Source organism: Bipolaris oryzae (genome assembly GCF_000523455.1).
Source record: "Bipolaris oryzae ATCC 44560 unplaced genomic scaffold scaffold_141, whole genome shotgun sequence".
Lineage (NCBI taxonomy): Eukaryota > Fungi > Ascomycota > Dothideomycetes > Pleosporales > Pleosporaceae > Bipolaris > Bipolaris oryzae.
The window spans coordinates 53,412-76,098 of NW_006911417.1; the positions used below are offsets into that span (position 1 = coordinate 53,412).

Sequence of the window (22,687 nt, forward strand, 5' to 3'; positions counted from 1 at the left end):
GAATCACAAGCATCTAGATTTCGTGATGCAGCCGTGCAAAAAGCAGAATATACATTTACGCCATGAATATGCCCCCATCATCCCAAAGTGTGGGATCATGCTTCTGCAAAAGAACGTGCCGTAGCGACGTCCGTGATTCCCACTCCCTCTGATCCAGAGTCATAGCTGTACTGAGGAAACCGAATTCATGACCGTATTCTCTAGCTCATCGTGCTCGTTTCATGCGCCCTTCCTCTCGTGCTTGGCTTATGAGGTGGGGTTAGGGTTCATCTGCTTTCCGTCAACATCTACTCGTCATGGGTGGTTTCGTTCTCAACGGACCTTGCGCTTGCCACCGGTCATGGTGACATTGACGAAACGGCGGGTGTATGTGAGCCTCTTCTTCGCGCGGCCCTTGGGGGTCTTCTTCTTCTCTTGGGGCTCAACCTGGTAGGGTGTTAGATCAATTCTCGTAATCGTGGTCCATAACCTAGGTCCTGTTGTGGTTGCGGGGTCGTCGTTCGACGTGGTGCGTTCGGTCGGGACGGCGTGTCAGGATAGGGATGCTTACCTTGGGGGCTGAGTACTTGTTAGCAGATGTTCATCTTCATTTTAACACGAGCCAAGACTTACTCTGAGACTTGACCTTTCCGGCACGAGCGAGGGATCCGTGAACCTTTCCCATATTTGCGGTTGTTGATGAGTCGAGTTTGTCTGTAGGGTGGCGAACTCCTGTTAGCGGGTGTGCTTCTTGTTTCAAGACGTCGAGTGGGAGGGCTGTAAAGCTTTTTGTCGCTAGGCCTCGGATTTGATGTAGTTGTGATTGCGGGGGTTGGCGGTATACGTACAGTTTGCGGGTGCGGTCGCTGGGTGTTGGATGGCTGGGCCGCGACAATGGTGTTGAAAATGCCTGTGTAAGAGCGGACCAGCGGATTAGCCGAGATCACGTGCTTTGCTAGCGCGCAACTCTATGTTCAACATAGTGATGCAGCATTTTACGATTGGGAGTGTGAACAGAATTTGCACGGATCAATTTCAGATGGCCAACTTTCTATGATATCCTTAGGTTTAGATATTGACACTTGCTGTGTTTCTAACTATGTTGCCATATACTACCAAAGCGCGCCTTCACTCTGCCTGATGATCAGATAAGATAATGCTGACGAACTATCGTCTCCCATACGAACGCACTCGGCGAGTTTTCAATTGCACTAGCATGGCATGTGAATGCCTCGAATAAACTGTTGCAAAATCTCAATACGCAAAGCTACCGCATTCAAGTCGTACTGCCAAACAGGTTTCGGCCTAGTCCCAGCCGGATATCCCCGCCGCCGATCGCATGATGCGCATGATGCGTCCCGTAGCTTCCTTTGGACGCGTCGGTGTTTGCCTCCAACCACAACTTTACTGACAGCTCACTATCTCCATTCCACTTTTGATTCTCCTTGATCTTGACCTCCAGCTGCACAGTTTCAAGTAAAGCCATAATGCACCTTCAAAGCACCCTTCTGGGCTTTATCGCCCTAACCACAGCTACTAACGTCCCATCACCACAACACCTCTTCGCAAATCCTTCGGTACCCGAGAAGTCCAACTACAAGATTCCTACTATCCATGAATCCGCTGTCCAAGCCCGCAGGATCATGCGCCTGGAGAACATCGGCACACTCTCTACCGTTTTCCCCAACGCGCCTCACGCCACCGAGCAACGACCCTCTGAGGTGGCGGGCACGCCCATAGGTCTGATGGACTATTTCGGTGACTGCGAACCTGAGTCCGGCAACCCAACTATTCTCGCCATCACTATCGCCACATCTTTCAAGAACGTCGATGCTGGATCCAACATCACGCTGAGCATGCGCTGGCATCCTCAAGATAATAAGTGGCGCAGTCCCGCATCGCTTCCTCGCTTCTCGCTCATAGGCCATTTGGAGGACATTGATAAGGATGCTGTAGAGAAACTAGGCGTGACGGCTTGCTTTGTTAAGAAGCACCCCGATGCTGCGTGGTGGCTTCCAGGTAACATGATCCATGAGAGCAAGTGGGTAAGGCTGGTCGTTGATGATATTTACTGGATCGGAGGTTTTGGAGACCGCGCATACATTGGCTGGATTCCCAAGGAGGAGTGGTTCAGCGTTACTCCGGAGGAGATTGATGGCATCCAGTTGCCTGGTGAGAAGAGCAGTGCCTGGGGTACCTTGGGCAGTTGGTTTGGTCTTGGTCAGCAAGAGCAGGGTTTGTTCGAGCTATAGGTCTGTTCATGAATCACGACTAAGTCATGCGTCGGGATGAGAATTTGGTGGGAATCAAGGGCTCCGCTTTTGATTCCCTCACATGACGTTGTTTACAGGCTCGATGGTACACGATTTGACTGTTACCCGGAATGTCATTCTGCATTCATTTTCCTAAGTCTTCCATATATATTGATTGATTGCTCCTGTTCCTATCAACTACTCAGCGCCACTAGACTCACCCACGACATCTTCATACCATATCGTCACCAGGCTCTCTGTTGGAAATCGCTTCATTATAGATATGCATAACACTCATTACATAACATCACCACACGTACTTTAGTAAAAGTGAATACTTTTTTTTCGCAACATTGACGCGTATCCTGTCTTTCTCTCATGACTCCTCACCGTTGTCTAAGATTGTCCTACAAATTAGATATCAGCTCTTCACGCACTATCAAGTGCTCTTCACTACATCTCCACTTCTACACATCAGTCCTCATGCCTAGGCCCATGAAAAAAAGTGGAGTATCCCTTATCCCACACGAGTAGCACACCAATCTATTTCAGTCAAAATGAAGAAGAGAAGAAAATGATCAAAATCCGCCATATCCACTCCCTCCTCTCTCTCCTCCCCCACTAGCTCATCTCTCTTCTTCTCTGCTACAGCACTTCTCTTAATCAGTCTCACCTGCACAGAAGAACCCACTTCATCACTTTGCACAAAGCTCCATCTCACCCTCCCTCTCGTGTTCGTTCCGTCCACAAATATCCACCCCATCCTCCACACATGCCCTCTACTCCCTCCCCTTCCCCCCTAAGTCACCTCTACCACACTGCCCAGCATAACAGCACGATAATCCCACACTACACTATCAGAAAGAAACCTCTAATCATACAATTTCCCAGTTTACCCAGTGAACTTCACCATCTGCAACTTTTCAACACTAATCTCCAACGCGCTTGCCTCATCCAGATGAAGACCAAAAAAAAACCCCCACAGAGAACCGGCAATAGATAGGAAGGATTTTTTTTTTACTTCTCTTTCTTTTTCCCAAACACAGAACAAGACTCTGTCACATTTAACATTTTTTTTTCGCCGCTTGAGTCTATTCTGCCTCCCCCTTCACATAATATCATTCATAGTCGGAACTGATGCTGTGGAAGTTACATGTATTCCTCTATTCTACTAGATTATTTTTAACTACATATTATTGGCGGACTTTGCATGGAAGACTGGGAAATTTTTTTTGGTGATGCAAAAGAATGGAGTGGTACAAAGCGTAATCTGTTATCCTGATTGTGAGATATCTTTTTTTGGGGGTTGGGGGGTTGATACACGATTCTGGCAGGTTGAGGGGGATATGGTCTGTTTTTTCTTTTCTTTTCCGAGAAAATAATTATGTGATATGGCGTAGTTTGGTCAGATACAAATGACTAAGGTCAGATTTATAGAACAGAGAATTAATTGTAGAGGAACTGGATGTGTTTGTTTCTCTTACGTTTGTTGCACGGGTATAGATGGTCTGTTTTTTTTTCAGGTGAGAGAAGTGTGCACAGCGAGAGGCATGACGAGAAGGGAGAGAAAGGTGAGAGGTTTAATTTGCACAACAGTTTCGAGCATAATACGGTGAGAGGTTGCTGGAACTGTGACAGAAAGTGTAAGGTAGATAGTGATTCCTTACAGATCACTTTCTCATGTATATTTCCTTCACTTGACAGACTTTTTTTTGCCTTTAGACTTCTTCTCTGCTCCAAAGACGCTCTGTACATTATGTCTCTGCAGATCTTGATATGCAAGATTCATTTTCTCCTTCACATGGCGTACGTACTTCATCTCCCCCTAACGCACATACTCACCGCCAGTCTTCGTTTTCCACGCGGCTAACACGAAGCGTGAAAAAAAATGCAAGCCGTAAATTTCCATACCGTGCATTCACATTGAGGAACAATCTCACGTATGAAGCTTTTACCCGGCCTTACGTGACCTTCCCCTCATCTAGAACAAACATCGGAAAGGAAGATAGAGATGTGCACCGCCTCATCTACAATACGAGCCGGGTAAGCCAGGAGCACGAGCAAGCCAAGCATCACTCTTGCAACGGCATCTAGAACCGGCAGTGAAAGTCTGACAAAGCCTGATCGTCCCTCGTCTGACCGGACTTCCAAAACCTACCTCTGTCATCCATCTTCATCTCAATCGGATCGAGACCCGTCCCAAAACAGAAAACGATATCCCCACCATCTCTTTTTTCAACCCTAAATTCTGACCAAAAGCAATCAAAAACGGGCACATGGCATTTTCCGAACAAGAGGCAAAGCAAGGATCCCCTCTCTTTTGAATTCGGGCAGACAAGAAAGAAAGACAGAAAGAGAGAGAGAGAGAGAGAAGGAAAAAAAAGAGGCAAGTATGGCAAATTCCACATGTCATCAATCTCGTCTTTTTTTAAAGCATCCAAACCCAACCCAACACCCCGCCCATGTAAGATGGCAGCCGGAACGCGCCTACCAGATCGCGGCTCCCTATGCCCACTGCTTAAGCCATCGCATACGCGCATAAGCGCGCTCTCACGCCCCCCCAAGAAAAGGGCCAAAAAAAGTTGTTGTGTCACCTAATTCGGCACATCTCCACCCACATTTTCCCTCTCAATTCACAGGCCCCCCTAAAAGGGCAAAAAGGATAGTAAATCATAACCAGAGAAACGAAAACGCCCGACCGACGTTGTAGTGTACCCGCGGATACGCCGGAACAAAAGCAGAAAGACATGTGTCTAAGCTTTGCTCTTCTGCTAGGTGTACTTGTCTAGCAAAAAAAGAGGTCCCTGCTGCTGCTGCCGCCGCCGCCGCCTATCTTACTTTAACCCATGGCCTAGCCATGTCTCTAATCTCTCTCTCTCTCCCAAAGAAAAAAAACACACGTGTGATGAACCTTGATGGTGCGCGTTCCACCGGGCGGCTTGAGAGCTACTGCGCGTAGGTAACTAATGCGTGTCGCGGGGCGGCGGCGTATCCGCTGGGAGGAGGGGGGGTGGGATACGAGACTAGGTAAGGGTGCGGTTACGAAGTTGGGTATGGGGTGAGAAAGGCCAAGCTGGCATGGTACACTACTACTCTGCTCTACTCTAATTAGAAGAGTAGAGTACGAAGAAGGAAAGAGGGAGGGCAAAAAGATGCCGAGAGAGGACGGTGGTGGTGGTCGGACCTCCCTGCCCAGCTGACTGTATGCGAAGATGGGACTGGTTTACACTACCCCAGTCCCCTACCCATCCGTCGTCCAACACGTCCCCCCTACTCCCGCATCGTATTCAACAGATGGAAAGTAGGATTGTGGCATTTTCTTGTTTGAGCCTTGGGCTGAGGAGCACGGCGGTCTCGACGCTGGGTGGTTTACCTGCTCTCTCGAGTCAGGTAGCCTATTTCCGCCTCTGTTTTTTTTGAGGTTCCCTTACGGACGTAACGGGGTCGTATATGAGTAAAATGGGGGTTGAGGGAAAATGGATACCGTTATTTCCTTTTTCTTGGGTTCTTCCTTCCCTCGGTAATTAGATGGTAGTAGATGCCTAGCAATGAGGCATCCAGCTACTCCTCGTTTTCTTGAGATTTAACTTAGGGTACAAAATTTGGCTGCTTAGGGCGGAAAGAGTGGGACGTGCGAAAGTTGCATGCGTTGGGTTTGTAAGTGATGACTTCGAGACGGGGGGGAGGGGGGAGAGGGGATTACTAGGTGGGCTTGCTAACTAGTAGGGAGCGCGCCAATCAGATGCAGGGTGTGTGAGTATAGGAAAGGATTGCGAGGGACGAGGCGAAAATGGGTACCCCACGTATCTTTGCGCTAGCAAAAAAACGCCGAGGTTGTTTTTTATGGTCGTGTTTGGAAAGCCTGGCGCTGCGACGACCACGTACCATGGCCTTTCTTGAACCCAGTGGTCAGGCATTGCTTAACAAGGCATGAAACTGATTCTATCATTCTTTTCTGACATTGTTCCAGCAGCTGCCCATACTTGGATATCGCACGCTGGGTGGTACCCAGTACCTCGAATAGCGGTGACGGCCGTCACGTTTTGTTTGACGAGGGAATGAGACGTGGTACTAGTTGCAACACCTTGGCTCTGATCACAGCGGAGACAGCCACGAGGATGGGGAGGCGGGAGCCAGGGACTTCCCAGTACCAGCTGTAGGAAGCATCCTTCCAGGCCACGCTTCATGAAATCCTTCGGCCGTAACATGGTACTTTCCAGGGCGAAGACGCTTGACGTCGCAACCCAAGAACGAGATGAGGGGGAACGGCGTGGCACTCCGTCATCTGATCATCACCCGTCCGTCAACAGGCATGATGCTGGAAGAAGTTTTATACGCGAGGGATGCTTGGGAAAGGAACCTGAGACGAAACAGAGTTGCGCGATATGCGCGATGCTAGTTCCCGCAGAATAGCCCAAACTTTATCGCTCAACTTCTGCCTTGTGTTATTTTGTTTGGTAGCGAGTATCTTAGTGAGGCGATCAACAATCGGACAAGCCCACACCTTTCCGAGAACTTTTTTTAAATTCTTCCGCAAAGCATTGTTCATCCGCCAAGGGGAGGGGGACGAGAGACAAGTCGCGCGCGATGCAAAATGTCCGGCATGGCGCAATGGCGATTTGGTGCCAGCAGGTAGTCCCACGAGTCGGCCCTTAGGCGTGCGTCTCCATAGTATGTATGTATGCTGACTCAAAGGGACTTCTCTCCGGAAAGTGAGAGATGGTTAGTTTTAGGGTTGCGGATGTGCAGGGACAGGGCCTGGGGGAAGGGTGCTTTGGGCAAGCTAGGATGATCCCATCTGCCATCTGCAGCACGGCCTTGACGTCGATTCCGCATGGAGCCCTAGTGTCGGAGTATTTGCTCGCCTGGCGCTAGAATGCGGTTCATATGCATCGTGGTGCGAACGGACAAAGGGTAGGCATGAGCGTTCGTGCGGCGGTAAGAGGGCGATCACAGCTGTCACGCTGGCGTGAGTGGGATGCTGGCGCTTGGGACATGCTGGTAACGCAGTGGAATGCTCCGACATTGACGTGTCGCCTCGAGTGTCAAAATGGTGAATGTTAATGACCGAGGTTGCTGGTGCTATTGGGCGGGGTGGGTTTTTTTTGCTCGACCACAGTGCAGCATGATACTCACCGCTCTTGCAGCCAGTGCGAATGCGAACCTCCCATCTCCACAATACACCCGCAATGGATTGGGATCCATGTCCGGTAGCTGTGAGTGTGTAGCAATTCAGAATGCATGGCCGTCGATCGCGGTTCTGGTCAACCCTATGGTCCCTTGTTCCATGCCCATTGGAACTGCTCGTCCGTATAACGCGTGTCAGCGGGCGAGTGCCTGAGCTGGGCGCGCGGCCATGGGACACGCGGCTAACGGCTGCCATGAGTGGGTGGTCGAGGCAAGCAAAGGGCCAACGGTCGCACGTCGGTATGGGCGGATTCCTTCTCGAAGGTTGGCATCCAGGGATCAAGGCTGGAGCTCGTCAACGATACCTTGTACATACGTGTATCCATTATGCACGTAGTAGTAGACAATGGCCGCGTGCACCGCCGCGTCGGCCGCACGTGTGCTTGCAAAGTGGCCCAGCCACAGCCAAAATCCTAGGACTACAAATGGACCAAAAAGATAGTGTAGTACGAGGAAATGGCGCACATGGAAAAATAAGAGGTGCCGGCCTTGGCTGTGCTAACGCAAGGCTGACAGATTTGGCGCTGGCGCTGGGCTGGTGGCAGCCCACGGAAACTAGGTGATCATGGCGCAGGTGATGTTATTTCGAGCGCATCATCGTCTTCCGCTAGGGACAATCACGGGTCCGTTCCGACGTGCCAGCCAAAAAAAAAGGGTGCAATTGCTGGCCGTGTTGGCGACCTATAACACGCGCCAAGTGGCTGGCATCTTACCAGGGGGCTGGTTGGCCTCTCCCACCCACGCCGCCAGTCCCCAATACTTGAATGCAGCCCTCGTGACGGCAACATGGTACGATACCTCTTTTTACACTGCCGTTTCTGTGTAAGCATCGTTGCCTTGGTCGCCGAAGAAGCCGTGGACGCACAGTGACGGCATACATCCAAAGCCATGTCCGCCGTCCCTTTGCCCCCCCCTCCCTTCTTGCCCATGACACGCACAGCTGCAGCAGACCATCGGAACCGGGCATGCGATACACGATGGCAAATGAAAGAGTATAGATAAGTAACAAACAAGTAGCGCGAGGCTGTCCGTGTGTGGTGACGACCTTTTGCACGTCAGCCGCTCAAAGCAAGCGAGGCCGGGAAATTGGCAAAGGGGGCAGCAGGAAAGGGAAAACCAGACAGGTGAAACACATTCCACGAGACTGGGAATGGGCCCAGAGCCGCCCCCTCCTCCGAACAGATGATGCGCAGATCTCTCTCCAAGCACGATCCACGGGCTTGAACGGATGCACTGATCCACCCCTCTCACCAGCAAACCCGATTGGCACACTGCCGTGCCTCTTCGACGACGTGGCGCACTTCTGTTCAATCTACCTCCCGCGATTGCTTTTGGTGCCCGTCCTCCAAGCGGCTGGCCTCGCTTAGGTCAATCACATACGTACTCATACTGTAGTCTGTATGTACGTTACATGCATGCGCGAAATCGCATGTCGCCTGACAAGTCGCAGACTTGCTCCGTGTGTCCCTCCGGCCCCCAAGTGTGTGTGTGTATGTGGCATTCCACCATCGTTTCTTTTTCGTCCCCGCCGGTTTGTGGGGGGGGGGGGGGAGGGGAAAGGGGGCAGACAGAGAAAGTTTGAAAGGGAAAAAAAGGCTATACCAGTTGTTTTTCTGGGCACTGAGTAGTATAGTCAACACGGTATCATGTCCGAATCCAATCTATGGGGTGATTCAAAAAAGGAAAAAAAAAAGATTTCTCGGTTCCGCCGAACGGTTTGGCAGGATGCCCTTGACTTTACTTGTTGCAGTAAGGGTTCCCTTCCCCCATCAGACAATTGTTGTTTTGCGTTTTTCTTTGCTTTTTTTGCCCTTTTGGCTACGACCGCGAGAGAAAGCGTAACCGAGCTTACCTTACTCTAACCTACTACCTGCAAGCTTGTCATCTCGGGCCATGTGGAGGAAAAAGCGCCTCCCGAAGGCTCCCTAAGAGTCAAAGCAGTAGCAATAGCCGCTTGCGCATTGCTATGGGCCAAGCCAGACCTGGGGTTTCAGACTTATTGGATTGCTCCAAATCCGTTATCCAGCAGGACCTGGGGCTCGGATTCTGGTCGGGTGAGCAGCACCGCGCTCGGGGAATTGTTAAGTGATGATCGTCGCTCTAGCTTCATGCCTTTATCGTTTGATTCAGAGTACTTTACATGCTAGATACATTTCAAGTGCAGATGGGGGGGGTGTTGAGGCTCCATGCGAAGCAAGCCACATGCGGCTTTCGTCACATGTGCACTGCGCAAGCAATATCGCCATGAATCACCGGTCGCAGAAAAAAGCGAAGCATTTTCATTTTTGAGGCAAGGCAAGGGGGCGGTCCAATAGTGCACAGGTTTGAACTTTAGTGTTGTTGGTGGTCCTCGTAGGTGTATGGACGGCTGCAGATAACCAGACATCCGAGAGGTGGTGTGAATGACGACATGTGGAAGACAACACATGGAGCTGCAAGTAATGACATGGCCAAGAGGTTAAGCGCTAAGACGACTCATGCGACCTGTACTGCTGACGGCGAAACAAAAGGGCCTCAGGCAGAGAGCAATCAAGTTTAACCCACACAGCTACGTTGCTTAGAGCGCAAGCTAATACCCAGTCTATTGTCCTTACGGTACTGAATGCGAAGAAAGGGGGGGAGGACGTAGCTATCAAACATATGAACGGATCTCTGGGCTCTTTACGTTTACAGTCTCCTTTATTGGGTGTGCCGAAGTCGCTATTGGCATGACCATTGTTGGCCGGTACCCGGACAGCGGTGGGCGGCGGATAAATGAGACCATGAACACCAGCCCTGATCATAACAGGCTGCATTATGCGACTGGGGAGCGTAGCATCACAGAACTGGGGGATGCTCAACTGACCATTTTTTTTTCCTTTCCATCGGCCCTCCCATGCCCAGCTACTCGTTATTACGTTGGTGTATAAGCCGGGGGACGTGCAAATGGACGGGGGACGAAGATCGACCGAGGTGGGTCTCTGGCGAGATATACTTGTATGTGTACGTAGCCAAGGAGCCATTGAAATGACGGAGCCCTCTCGGCGACTGTTTCCTCCAATTCGACGCAGTCATTACGCAAGCTTGGTTCCATGGGTAATCCATTGCGAACAGCAAAGATGTCTGGGTTTGAAGTTGCGAGCTCCCAAGTGTTATGCCCCGACGTCTTCAGTTTCCACTAGGTTTGGAAGCCACGACACGTTCCAGGCACAGCATCGCTCCCCTGCCTGATTAATCTCAATGATAAAAAAAACGTGACGATAAAGCAAGAGCGCGCTTATCAGTCGATCAGTGAAAACAAAATGTCATGAGATGGTAATATATTGATTTGTGCAATTTGACACATGTCATAGCATTTGGCTGCATAAGGCAACGTCTCTACTATAGTACAAAGAAATAAAAGTTATTTATCGGTTAAGAGAAAAAATGATGCCGCGCTCCCTGATGCGAGATAAAAAAAAAAGTCTGTCGTATGAGAAAAACCCAGGAATAAGATGTGGGGAAATAAGCGTACAACATCGCGACTGATGGCGAAGTAGGATATCGTTAACAAACACGAAAACTCCATTGAAATGCATAACATGGTGGGAAACCCCCAGGCGCCGATGCAGAAGTCGTGCAAATGGTATCGTTGGCGAGATATGACAGAACAAAGCGTGTCATAGGAAGAGACTCCGAGTATGTCCAGGCTTGTCAAGGCCGATTGCGTAAGACGATTAGGTGCGGCGGCTTTTGGCCCATCATGCCGTCAGGGTAGTGCTAGAGGCTGCGTGGCAACCTCGCTCATGTCGCTTCATGTTGCTGCGGACGCTAAAGGCCTTGCCGCATCCGGGTTGTGGGCACTTGTACGGCTTCTCGCCGGTGTGGCTATGGCTGTGGATGCGCAAGCTGCTTGGCCGCGAAAAGGCCTTGTTGCAGGTGGAGCAAATGTAGCGGTCCTGTGGTTGTGGGAATTGTGACTGGCTTGAGGTGCTGATGTAATGGTGGTGTTGCCATGGGTTTGAGCCGTTGGCGGCTGGGCTCGGTACAGGTACAGGCAGAGGCATCGCGTGTGGCTGGAAGTTTGAAGGCAGTGGACGCTGCGAGTAGAGCGGTGTGGTGTTGTACGAATGCTGCTCGGGCGAGTAGAATGATGCTGATGACGCGGCTCCTGGCGAGGACTGGTAGGGAGACTGGCCGTACATGGAAGCACTGTAGGGCGACATGGAGTGCGACTGCATTGAGTCGCGCTTCATTGGAGGCACTGTCGAGAAGTTCTGTCGCTGTTGGTGAGGCTCCATGTTGTTGAGCGCACCGCCGACAAAGTAGGCAGTAGAAGCTGCTGAGTGGTTGGATGCTGCCGAAGGGGACTGGTTACCGTCGTGTGCAACGTCGGGGTGCATTGGTGGAGTCGGGGGTAGGGTCATCCGTGAGCTGTTCGGGGCTGAGACTGGAGTGTATTGTGGTTGCGGCTGCTGTTCTTGCCTCAGCTGAGGCGATGCTGACTTTCGTTGCTGTGATTGAGGGCTCTGGGAAGCTGGGGAGCAAGTTAGCGACTTGGCCAGGGGAGATTAGATGAAAGGGTAAGAGTCTTACCTGAATCAGAGGATGCCGTCTTTTCGTTACCAGCAAACTCGAGGAGACTCGAGATGGAGGGAAGCGAAGGCTTCTTCTCCTCGGCCGGGGGTGAAGGGGGGGACTGAGGCCGTTGCTGCTTTTGTGGTTCCTGGTGTTGGTGTTGTTGTTGTTGCTGATGTTGAACTTGCTGTCGGTATTGCTGCTCGACTTGCTGTGTGTGGGCTGGTGGTTGTACCGGGTATGAGGAGGCCGCAACACCCGACATGGTGTATCCACGAGGCTGGGGTTGTTGGTAGTATGCCGGGTGCTGTGGGTGCTGAAAGGCCTCGCGGTCCCGAACGCTGCCGTGTACCATGCTGGCGAGATGCATTGCCATGGAGGAGGGTGTGGTGGAGGTGGAGGAGCGGAGGGTCACGGGTCACTGCAGTGGATGGGTGATGGGTAGAGAGTTGTAATAAGAAGTTATGCAAAAGTGGGTGAAGGGGGGGTGTGAGTGTGGTGGGCGGCGAACGAGTGATGACGAGATGGATGGTAGTCTGAGCGACGGGTACGGGCAGATGTATAGCAGTGCCAGGAATTCGGGCCTGCAGCGTTCAAGTACAATGTCTGGCGGATTGGCGAGATTCAGCACAAAGCCCGTTCGCACCGTAGCGTCGTCGGTGGACCTGTCGTTCCCTGTCCAAATTGCGTTTGAGCGGGCGATGAGGCGGCGGACCGTTGGCAAAAAGCCCACCTCCAACTGCACTTAGCCCGACGCTCAGTCCCTTGCAACGGCAATGCAGATGACAGACGAAGGCGGTTTAGAGTGAGGATGTGCACGACCCGTAGTAATGCCTTGGCCGAGCGATGCGCCCACACATGCCAGGCCGCCCAATCGACGCTGCGCCGGCGCAGGAGCGCTTTTCGGACACCTATTGCAGGGGCCCCGGTCGAGATCCAAGGACAGGCCGCGATGCACTGCAGATCGACCGTTCCAGGAGAAACCCGAGGAGAATCCTCGTGGGCTCGTCGGAAGCAAGCAAGCTCGCTGCTGCTGCCACCGCTGTGGCTGCTGGGATCGAGCAGAGGTCCCCCGGCACTGCCCTCGGAGCGGAACAACCCTCGCCGAGTCTCTTCGTCTCACACACACGCCGCTGCCGCCGCCGGATGACGATTCAAGTCGCCGGCGCTGCAGCCGTGCGTCGCCGACGGCTGATTGATATCTATGGATGTCGTACAATTAAGTCGACGCTGCTGGCTGGCTGGCTATCCTGCCCGGCCGCCCAAGGGGGGGGGGGGTGTATGGGTCGTGTGTGTGGTGGTAGTGGTGCTCTGGGAGCGAGAAAGCCTTAGGGTCACGGGGCTACCTTTCTCTCTCTCTCTCTCTCTCTCTATGCACGGGTCGTCAGGCTGTCAGATGCTGATTCCAGACCGGCTTCCGACTAGTTTGTTCTTTCGCTGGCGGGCGTTGTTGTGCCTCGTCGCTTCGAGGGTGTGGGTGTGGGTGTGCAGCCTCAGGGCGTCGAGACAACACCACACGGGCTGACGAAGGATCGGGCAGGGGGTGGGCAGACGGGAGGAGGGGGAAGGGGGGGAGGGGGGCGAAGCGTGGGAACGGAACGGCAGAGATTGAAAGAATCAAACACTTGAGACAAGCCAGACACGGTACTGCACCTTGAACACGCTTTAAACGAGCACACGGGCAGGCGCCCTCGAATGTCGCCTACATCCAAAGGGCTGGACAGTTGGACCCGTCGCAAGCCATGTGTGATGGCTTGCCATCGTCCCGCCAGAGGGATGGCACATTGAGGGAGCGCAAGCGCAAGCGGAAGCGAGTCAAGGCGTGCACTGGGGGTGCCAAAGCAGTCTAATGCTAACCACCATGGCGGTGACTTGCCCGCATCAGGGCCGCCGTCGAGTTTGGGGGCATGCGACTGATTGGCCTGCATTTTGCAGAATAGCGAGGGCGGCAGTGGGGAGTCGAGCCTGGCGAAGCAATAGAGAATGCAGAAGCGCATGATTTGCTGGCAATATTGGAGGAGGAGCAGCAGCAGCAAGGCGGGCGGCAGCGGCAGTGGTGGTGGTGCAGCAGCGCACATAAGTACATACTGACATACATACTACATACATACATACTACTGCGTACATGCTATGTGCATCCATCCATACATAGATCTGTACAGCATGTACATATACGTATCTATGTATGTACTTACGTACGTACATATCTATACTTCTGAGTGGCCTACAAACTCAGAAGACGTCGGCGAGGCTGACTCGCCCCTCGACAAAGGTCTCCCCGGAGAGGCGCCAGAAAGAAGGGGAGGGAGAGAGAGTTGTCGAGGACAGTGCTCACCGCATGTTGGCGTTTGCTGCTCTACTGCTGCTGCTAGCAAGTAAGTAAGTAAGCGGTGGAATGGGCCCCCTCCCCCCCTTCGCATATCCCATGCCCATGCCACCATGCCCTTCCCCCCTCCCCCCTCCCCCCATACGGCTGCTGGTTTCAGCATCAGCATCAGCACAAGCACAAGCACAAGCACAAGCACAAGCACAGCATTTGGATCAGGGCAAGCGCGGGAGGCCACGGCGGCGCGACGGCTGATGCCTTTTTCCAGCGACCGTCTCCGACCCCAGCAGCGACGACGTCGTTGGGGCGCCGCCAGGGCGGGATGGCGGCGTTGAGCCACGGCTTGGCCTCGTCCGACTGTGCATGTGTGTGTGGAGGATCTTTGAGAAAGAGGCGGGTCGATCAGCAACAAGCGCATGCAGCTAATGCCGGGGGGCCACGTTGGCTGTCACCGTCGCTGTCGCTCGACAACTGCTGTACGTGTAGCCGATGACATGCCGCCACCAATCCACACGCCGCAAACCCCCCATCTCCCATCTCCCATGTCCCGGCCTTCCCTGGCGCTGGCCCGCCTTCGAGAAGCTGCGCGCTGCTGCAATGGCACACCGCACGTATCTGTCCCATCCATACGTACTACTGTGTAGTGCAGTCCACTGCAGTCCAGTTGCCAGTCTGATGACACAGCAGACACATGCCGCTAGCCAGGCCGAAAGACGCCTCTGCTCATCGCCGCTCGCTCACGCCCACGGCATTGGCACTGCCCTCACCCATACCCTCGCTCTCGCCTTCATTCTCGTCCGCCCCCAATATATGTCCACTCGATACCGCCATCGCCTGTCTCGCCCTCCGCCTTGCCGTTTGGCGCTGGACCGCATCAGACGCTGAACTGTAACTTGACTAACCACACACACACACACACACACACACACACACACACACACACACACACACACACACCCTCCACACCACTCTACTTGACTCTACTCCTGCATCTGTCTGCATGTACATACGTCCATATACGTGTAGCATGTAGCACGCCCGTCCGTCATGGCTATGCGACAAGACACGGGCGGCGGACGGCAAACCTGCGAACCTAGAATCACGTGCACGGACACGCCATCCAGGGTTTTCCGTTGATGGAAAATTTCCCAGCTCGGGCCACGCTCCACCCACGCCCGCCGCGCGACTCGCGCGTATCATACCGTCTCTTTGGGTTTCGCGCGCGATGCAATGCACCGCACACGTTGCTCCCATTCCCATTCCCATTCCACCCCGCCCTCATCCAGCTAGCACGTACGCATACGCAACGCACGCTGCCCTTCTCTACCGGCTTGACGCCATGCCCACCCGCCTCCCTCTAGGCCACCGCTCTTTGCTTCGCACTTGGTTGCTCGCCTGCCCACCGCGGAATGCGTGCATGATCTCCCGGAACCAGCCCAGCCCAGACATACACACTACTGTAAGTACTACTGTACACATCTCTGTAGCTGCTGTCTCTGATCTCAGGGCGCGTGGGATTGGCAGGGGTATCGATACCTGGGCCGCATCGTGACCCATCATCAGCGGGAACACGCTTGCATCCATCCATCACTCTGCCTCCCTGGTGCCATCCGAGCGATCCTCTCGGCGTTTCATTGTCACGAACCGACATGCCAACACCCTCCTCACTGCCCTCCCTGTCCGCCGCACCTTCTGCGCCTCGGGCCCCTCTGATACTGGCTTGCTGCAGCCTTGTTGCCTGTCTCTCCCCCAAGCACCACTTTCATCTCTATCATCACCATCTCATACGCGATGCCGCCTAGCATCACTACAATCGAGCTGTTGTGACGCCTCCCGCTTGGGCCACGACGCTTCCCAGGATATCCCGGCTAAAGTATCTAGGCGAAGCCAGCCCGGACATGGCAAGGCTGCTGCCTTAATTGCATCTCTCTTATTGGCCTCTGCTCCTGAAATAATCAGTCGATCTACCGGCCTTCTTCCGAATCGTATGAGGCACAATGTACCTGGGTACATGGTCCGCCATGACGCCGCCTGGGGGTTTCGCCAAGCCCAACGCCATCGATAATCCTAGGAGCAACCGCATTGGCCCGCCAAAACCTCGCATTAACGGCCATTTTCGATTGGCCTGAAAACAACGCCCGTTACACATTGTATGCCCGTCGTTGCTCTCTCCCCAGACATGCAACGTCCATTTTGTTTACAGTGCACCGCCCCAGACCACCTCCTCGATACCAACACAAACGCAAAGCTCCTATGCCTGACTTTCCCCAAAGTACCGTGTAAAATCCCTCAATCTGGCACTGCCGGACGAACTGATATCTCCACTGCTCGACTAGTTCAAGGGTTCTCCTGGTACATTTGAAGAAAAAACATACCAGCCTGCTTACTCGTGCAAATTGGCCAAGGAAATGAGCAGAATTCAAGTGAAGCGTAACCCGACTATTTGGGAATACATACTACTGACATACGTCTTGAGCAAACCAATCCCGGTATACAAGAAGCCTCTGCAAGGAACACACAGTCTGCTCTAACATTGATTGTTACTGGACGAGGCTGTTGGGTCTTATTCGCATCCTGTGCATACAATACGCCACGCCAAATGCGTCTGTATCGTCCGTGGTTTACACTCACATTCTTACACGTTGTTCCCTTCTTGCCCAACCGAAATTGTCTTTTAATATCCACACTCCCGGCATCCGGCTTTGCAGCTCCTTCGGCCATTATGCCATCTCGACGACTCGTTATTAATGGGGTACTCCTATATTCTCGTGTCATAGGCCGCCCACCTGTTCCTTGTTAAAACAACATCGTCCGCAGCCCTTCTTCTTCTTCTTGAAGCCTCACACATGGCTCATGACGAGGGCATCCCAGGCTCATTTCTGCCTTGCCTTGCCGTGCCATCCGCATGCAAGCCACCGTTGCTAAGCGGCTCCGAAGATCAAACACGTTCTGTCCACATGAGACTTCCCAATAGTCAGCCTTCGCTCCTCTACCAAGTCACAGGGATGCGGATGATAGGGTAACAAATGAGACCTAGCGGCCCGAATGGGGCAGCAGAGCTCCCAAACAGGTCAACGGCAACGACAAACGGTCCAGTACCGTGTCGCGCACCCTGTCCCGTCCTCTTCTTGTTGAGTATGTCTTCCGGTTCCATTACGCCACGACAAGGGGCCACGTAGATCAGTCCAAAGTCCTTTCCCACCAACACGGCGAGATGTGCTCGGCTGACCGTGAGATTCCCCAGGATGTGACACAGCCAAGTCTCAGATCAGCCGGATCAAAGGGAATGTCCACCAATACTGACCACGCCGGATGAGACGGACGGACTGTAAACCCCCCGATTTTCTTGTCAGCTCTTGTGCATTGTGCATCGCCGCCGATGAAGATCCATTTACAGGGTATTCGGTACGCCTTCCATAAACGAGTGTTACCGGTATCTGCCGGAAGGATTCACTCCCCATTACCAGAGTGGACATGTTCGTCGACAGACTCGGTAGACGGTGCGACGTGCGCCAGCAAGCCTATCGAACCCTCCTGTTTCACCAACACACAAACCTTGAAAGTCCACTTCTGCAAGACATAAAGCCGCTAACTTGACAGAGACTTTGACCGTCGCAAAAAGCACAGTCACGTCCATATACGGTATGTAGAGATTGCGATCTGTGGTCTGGCCGACGTGTCTGTATCCCTCCTCCCCTCGTCTTGGTCTAGCTGGGTATGATATGCCGCCGATACCACAGTGGATTAAAAAAAATGTGGAAATAAACTAAGCGAGCATCATCACTGGATACGCTGATGCTCCATTTCTGGGCCCTGTCGACACATCTCGGCCTGACCCACCAAACGTCCGCGTCGGCTTGCCTCAGTCCCCTGTCACTGCAGAAATCGTTAGCGTATCTTCGACCATGTGGCTGATGTCCGACAAATCGATTCGTCAAGACGGTGTGACAGGACGTTAGCATCGTTCTCGCGCGCACGATGGAGACGCTACAGGCCACACCATGAAAGCAACCGCTACTGTTCTGGGCTTAACGGCTCCGCATATTGCTTTTGATTTACCCCCAGGCTTGGATCTCGAACAGCCCGCTATCTCCGTCGGTGTTCCCCCCTGTTTCCTTATTCGAGCTGGCAGTGAGACTGGCACCAGATCCGTATCGCTATGCGCCCCAAGGAGTGCTTCTGCTTCGCAGCCACAAAAGGCTTGCTTCTTGAAAAGTGGTAATACACCTGCACATGACTTACATTCTGCCAGTTCATCTCTCTGGTTAGAGTGGGACGCGGAGAATTGGTAATCCAAGGAATTCTCTTGCAAAATTCCATGTCAATCAACACTCAAAATGATCCGCACTTATAGCGCAAGGGGTGGGAGCGGTCAAGGAGACTTTGGTTCTTTTTTTTCACAGTGGATTCATTCCAGATGTGCATAATGAACGCAGGACCAAGCTCAGATTGTTTCCCGCTGTCTATGCGCCTACACCGTGAGCCAAATCGTACCCTGACGCTTTGGCCCCATCATATTAGTGACCGTTGCTGTTGCTTTTTTTCATGGCAACGTCTATCCGCAGGTGAATATTGATGGCTACAGATTAAGCATGACATCGACGATGTGGAGGTGTCGAAGGATTGCATCGCAATATTAGCCCGATGGCCCACGACACGTCAATCATTCGCACCCATGCGCTTCCTCTGAATTTCGGCATCTGATCCCTACGCACCTAGCACTCATCAATCCCGGAGCTACGGGCAGATCCCCATCCCTTCTGCACAGCAAGGGAAATGATCACGGACGAACGTACCCGTCCAGGACTGTCGGGTCCAGTCAGTCCATGTCGGCACAAGCGCCTATTTCGCATTCAGCGAAGCCTGCCGCCACATTGCAAGTTGCAAGTGCCGTCACATGTGATGACCGAACCCGAGCTGGGGGGTTTCAATGCTGGGGCTCGCGACAGGTTCAGGAGTGATATCAAAAGAAAGTCTCTGTGGTGAGTGCCGAGCGTTTTCCTTTGCTCCACTAAGCGGTTGCACGTATGGAGCCCTGGTACAGCATTGTCCGAAGCTACCGTAGCATCTAAACATTGGGTACGGCGCGCTACTCGAGGCCGGAAAGATTGCGCTGCAGGGCACCTTGGTTGAAATGACTGCCGTGAGGCAAATGGCGGGGCACAAGATCACTGTCGCCACTGTCGTTCGGCCCTTCACAACGTGGACGGCCATCAGCAGATCCACACTTATCAACCTGGCTGTCGGGAGATGCCCGCGGCCGCAGTGATGTGTTGACGTGGACATCACTCTATCGAAACCTAATCTCCAACACGACAGTCTGCTTGTGATGGGTATGCAATGCCCGCCAGCTCATGCAGCCCGTGGATCATAAACATGGGTTTCAGGCCATCACACTACCTCTTCTTACTCACACTACCTTCTCTTGGTAAGCCCAATGCAAGTCTAATCAATCGCTGGGTTGGCCTTTTTTCTGTCAGTCCTGCTGGTCTTAGTGCTGCATCACGCATTCTGGACTCCGGAGAACGTCCGAACAGGTTGTAGTATGCCCACTGCCATGCTTGATGCCCCCCCAAACTACCACGACGGTCATATCCCCCCCCCCTGCTATCACTTCGCCGATGATTATCTTGTCATCACCAAAGGATGGAACAGCACCAAATAAGCTAATGCCAGTGTAGTGCACATCATATGGTCCCTTAATCTTTTTTTTAGCACCTGGCTCCAGTTGTTCGTCCCCATCCCCTACTTCCGTCCCATTCCTGCTGACGAGATGCTGACACAAGACGGGGGGGGCGATACCCGAGGGAAGGCCTGGGATCTGCAGTCGCCTGCAGCTCCAAACTTGATATTTTGTCGGCAGAGGGGAAGGTATGACGACATTAACGCTCCACACAACGTCTATCACCAAGGTACTGCCGGAGGCGCCGACTCCGACGTACATCGTCATTACAATCATCATGATCACCAGAGGTCTAGAGTTGTCTGTATGTTGCGATGCACCTGATTCAACGAGGCTGCGGTCAAGACTCAGGTAAATCAGCCCATGTACGGCCGTAACCGTGAGGCTTGTGCGGCCTTGGTTTCTCCGCATGCATAATTCCCATGGACAAAACAGGCCTCCCTTTATTTCTTCGTATGTATCGAACACGGCCCCCCACACCACAGCTCAGCACACAACCCCAGCAACCAATACCATAGCCAAACGTGCCCTGGCTGACTCGATCCACCTTTGTTGCCCACCCACTCCTGTGTCGCCGCTCCTACAATCTTGGAATTGCTATCACGCCGTCCGATGATATTGCCGCCGTCCGTCATCATCAACCTATCCCTTCGTCTCCCCAAGAAAAATCCCTCTTTCTCGAATAAGAAAACCTGGCTGCGGGACCCTATGCCTCGTATCGAACTCGAGCACCGCCAAATGAAACCTTCCCTCCGAATATGTGTATATGCGCCGTTGATCACTTCAAACTTCCTAGGCATAGGCATGGTCCTGCTCTTTTGTTGATCTCCAGTACATTAACTCCTTTTTCTCCATAACTCCCATTCGTCCAACGCAAAACGCGTACTTTCTCTTTGTTTTTGGCACCTTGCAACTTGATCACGCCCCCCTAGCGTGGATACGCTGCAAGTGACGTATATTTGCATACTTTACGTGCCATCTGTCATAGTTGCGTGATTGGGGGGGGGTGGCGTACTTGGGTTGTACTTGCACTTGCTATCTAAGGACAAATAAGCCGCAAAGGCACGTGTTGAGGCGGGTTCGTATCAACACCATGTCTGATGATGTATGTGTTTGAACTCTCTCAGCTGAGAGACTCACGCCTTTACGCACCTGTCGCCTCGGTTGGCCTCGCGTATCGGGCCTTAAATGCTGCGGTACATGCATATGCATATAGCTCTTTTGTTTTCTTGCAATACTAGAAGTAGTACTATTGAAATTTTCATCTGATGTTTTGCTTTTCCAACTGCAATGCGCATGCAATGTCCTCTCATGCCTAGTACTGCAACTAAAGCAGACCTTGTCATACTTGCTACATTTCCCTACACTACGCATGCTTGTGCATATGTAGGCAGAGGAAAGGGGGAAGAGACACGCATAGTCATGTGAACCACGTGCCCTGTCCACCCTATTCATCACGATCTTGCGATCGTTAAGATCGCGGGGGAAGGGGGGGAGCTGGCATGTGTGTGTATGTATGTATGTATGTGTGTGTGTGTGTGTGGGTTTGGCTGGGTCGATCATATAGGGCCGCCTACCTTTCACAAATACCCATAACTATACTATCGGGGGGGGGTGTTTATACTAACCCTTCCCTTACCATACTTACTTAGCTTCCAAACGGTAACGCCTGCGTCACGCCCCACATCCGCCTACTAACAACCCTCTTCCGCTCGCCCTCTCCTTCCTTTTCTTTTTTTTTTAAAAAAAGAACTGCGTCCTTGCATGAACGTTACGGTTGCAAAAGGGAGAAAGAAAAAAAAGGTTGTTGGTGGGTATATGTGTGTGTGCGTGTGTGTAAAGTGATATTATACCCCAGGGGGGGTTCGAATAATAAAACGGAAAGTGTTACACGGGGTCTGGAGTGCTAATACTTCTCTGGCTCGATCCAGGTTAGGGCGAGTAGGATTAGGGTTAGCGCTGTGAGAGTTGCCTAGTAATTCTTAATAGAAAAGAGTTATAGATATAACTAAGGGTTTAATAATGCTAATCTATTTAATAGACTAATATATAACTATCTTATAAAGTAAAAGATACTAGTAAGAAAGTATAATTTAAGTTAACTATAATAAGAGTAATAATAGAATCTATCTATCCTTATATCCTTATTACTTTTAGTTCTACTATCCTATCTATTCTATCTTTTTCTCTCTTAGTAGGATATCTAGAATAGACTACTATTCTAAGGCCTATTACTATTCTAAGCTTAGTAGAATATCTTATCTTAGTAGAATAGTATATTATATAACTCTAAGCTCTATAATATCTATTTTCTTTTAATATAGACGTCTCTAGGCTTATAGCTATCTTATTATTTATTAAAGAGAGAATCCTTTTTATTACTTATAATATTACTTCTCTCTTTAAGGCTATTATTTTAATACTCTAGAATATTATTTTACTATACTATATATTAAATTACTAGCTATATATAAGGTTAGTAGGCCTTAGGCTATTATAACTATTCCTTTCTAACTCTAGTCTTTCTAACTATACTTAAGGTCCTATCTTTCTATATTTATATTTAACGTGGTTCACAAGCGAATGGCTCACCCAAGCGAATGGCTCACGCCCCACCAGCGCGTCGACGTCAACACTATAACGCGTCATGTCTCAACAACGTAATTATCTATCAACTTACTCTGAATCAGATCTTCAGCTTGCTCTTTTTGATGTCCAATCGCA

General features: G+C 51.8%; 9 protein-coding genes across 9 annotated transcripts; 3 read left to right on the forward strand and 6 right to left on the reverse strand.

Moving 5' to 3' along the window:
* Positions 1 to 246: 246 nt before the first annotated feature.
* Positions 247 to 664, reverse strand: COCMIDRAFT_103343 (uncharacterized protein; the record flags this gene model as incomplete). Its single annotated transcript, XM_007692800.1, has 3 exons — positions 247 to 270; positions 322 to 426; positions 599 to 664. The coding sequence occupies 3 exons, from the start codon at positions 662 to 664 to the stop codon at positions 247 to 249; spliced, it is 195 nt and encodes a 64-aa protein (XP_007690990.1).
* Positions 665 to 1,466: 802 nt separating this feature from the next.
* COCMIDRAFT_103341 (uncharacterized protein) lies at positions 1,467 to 2,231 on the forward strand (the record flags this gene model as incomplete). The annotated part of the gene is made up of 1 exon (XM_007692801.1): positions 1,467 to 2,231. The coding sequence occupies one exon, from the start codon at positions 1,467 to 1,469 to the stop codon at positions 2,229 to 2,231; it is 765 nt and encodes a 254-aa protein (XP_007690991.1).
* A 4,783-nt stretch (positions 2,232 to 7,014) lies between these two features.
* COCMIDRAFT_28890 (uncharacterized protein) lies at positions 7,015 to 7,614 on the reverse strand (the record flags this gene model as incomplete). Its single annotated transcript, XM_007692782.1, has 1 exon — positions 7,015 to 7,614. One exon carries the CDS (start codon positions 7,612 to 7,614, stop codon positions 7,015 to 7,017), a length of 600 nt encoding a protein of 199 aa, XP_007690972.1.
* A 3,523-nt stretch (positions 7,615 to 11,137) lies between these two features.
* Positions 11,138 to 12,330, reverse strand: COCMIDRAFT_103312 (uncharacterized protein; the record flags this gene model as incomplete). Its single annotated transcript, XM_007692802.1, has 3 exons — positions 11,138 to 11,913; positions 11,973 to 12,234; positions 12,295 to 12,330. The coding sequence occupies 3 exons, from the start codon at positions 12,328 to 12,330 to the stop codon at positions 11,138 to 11,140; spliced, it is 1,074 nt and encodes a 357-aa protein (XP_007690992.1).
* A 770-nt stretch (positions 12,331 to 13,100) lies between these two features.
* On the forward strand, positions 13,101 to 13,286 carry COCMIDRAFT_103350 (uncharacterized protein; the record flags this gene model as incomplete). The annotated part of the gene is made up of 1 exon (XM_007692803.1): positions 13,101 to 13,286. The coding sequence occupies one exon, from the start codon at positions 13,101 to 13,103 to the stop codon at positions 13,284 to 13,286; it is 186 nt and encodes a 61-aa protein (XP_007690993.1).
* Positions 13,287 to 15,003: 1,717 nt separating this feature from the next.
* Positions 15,004 to 15,994, reverse strand: COCMIDRAFT_103335 (uncharacterized protein; the record flags this gene model as incomplete). Its single annotated transcript, XM_007692804.1, is given in 5 exon segments — positions 15,004 to 15,172; positions 15,236 to 15,557; positions 15,589 to 15,637; positions 15,664 to 15,737; positions 15,751 to 15,994. Coding segments are annotated over 5 exon segments (858 nt in total), but the record flags the coding sequence as incomplete, so codon positions are not given.
* A 163-nt stretch (positions 15,995 to 16,157) lies between these two features.
* On the reverse strand, positions 16,158 to 16,394 carry COCMIDRAFT_103344 (uncharacterized protein; the record flags this gene model as incomplete). The annotated part of the gene is made up of 2 exons (XM_007692805.1): positions 16,158 to 16,226; positions 16,284 to 16,394. 2 exons carry the CDS (start codon positions 16,392 to 16,394, stop codon positions 16,158 to 16,160), a joined length of 180 nt encoding a protein of 59 aa, XP_007690995.1.
* A 1,887-nt stretch (positions 16,395 to 18,281) lies between these two features.
* COCMIDRAFT_7940 (uncharacterized protein) lies at positions 18,282 to 18,549 on the forward strand (the record flags this gene model as incomplete). Its single annotated transcript, XM_007692779.1, has 2 exons — positions 18,282 to 18,498; positions 18,533 to 18,549. 2 exons carry the CDS (start codon positions 18,282 to 18,284, stop codon positions 18,547 to 18,549), a joined length of 234 nt encoding a protein of 77 aa, XP_007690969.1.
* Positions 18,550 to 19,771: 1,222 nt separating this feature from the next.
* COCMIDRAFT_28892 (uncharacterized protein) lies at positions 19,772 to 20,769 on the reverse strand (the record flags this gene model as incomplete). Its single annotated transcript, XM_007692783.1, has 3 exons — positions 19,772 to 20,101; positions 20,223 to 20,255; positions 20,524 to 20,769. The coding sequence occupies 3 exons, from the start codon at positions 20,767 to 20,769 to the stop codon at positions 19,772 to 19,774; spliced, it is 609 nt and encodes a 202-aa protein (XP_007690973.1).
* Between the last annotated feature and the right edge of the window lie 1,918 nt (positions 20,770 to 22,687).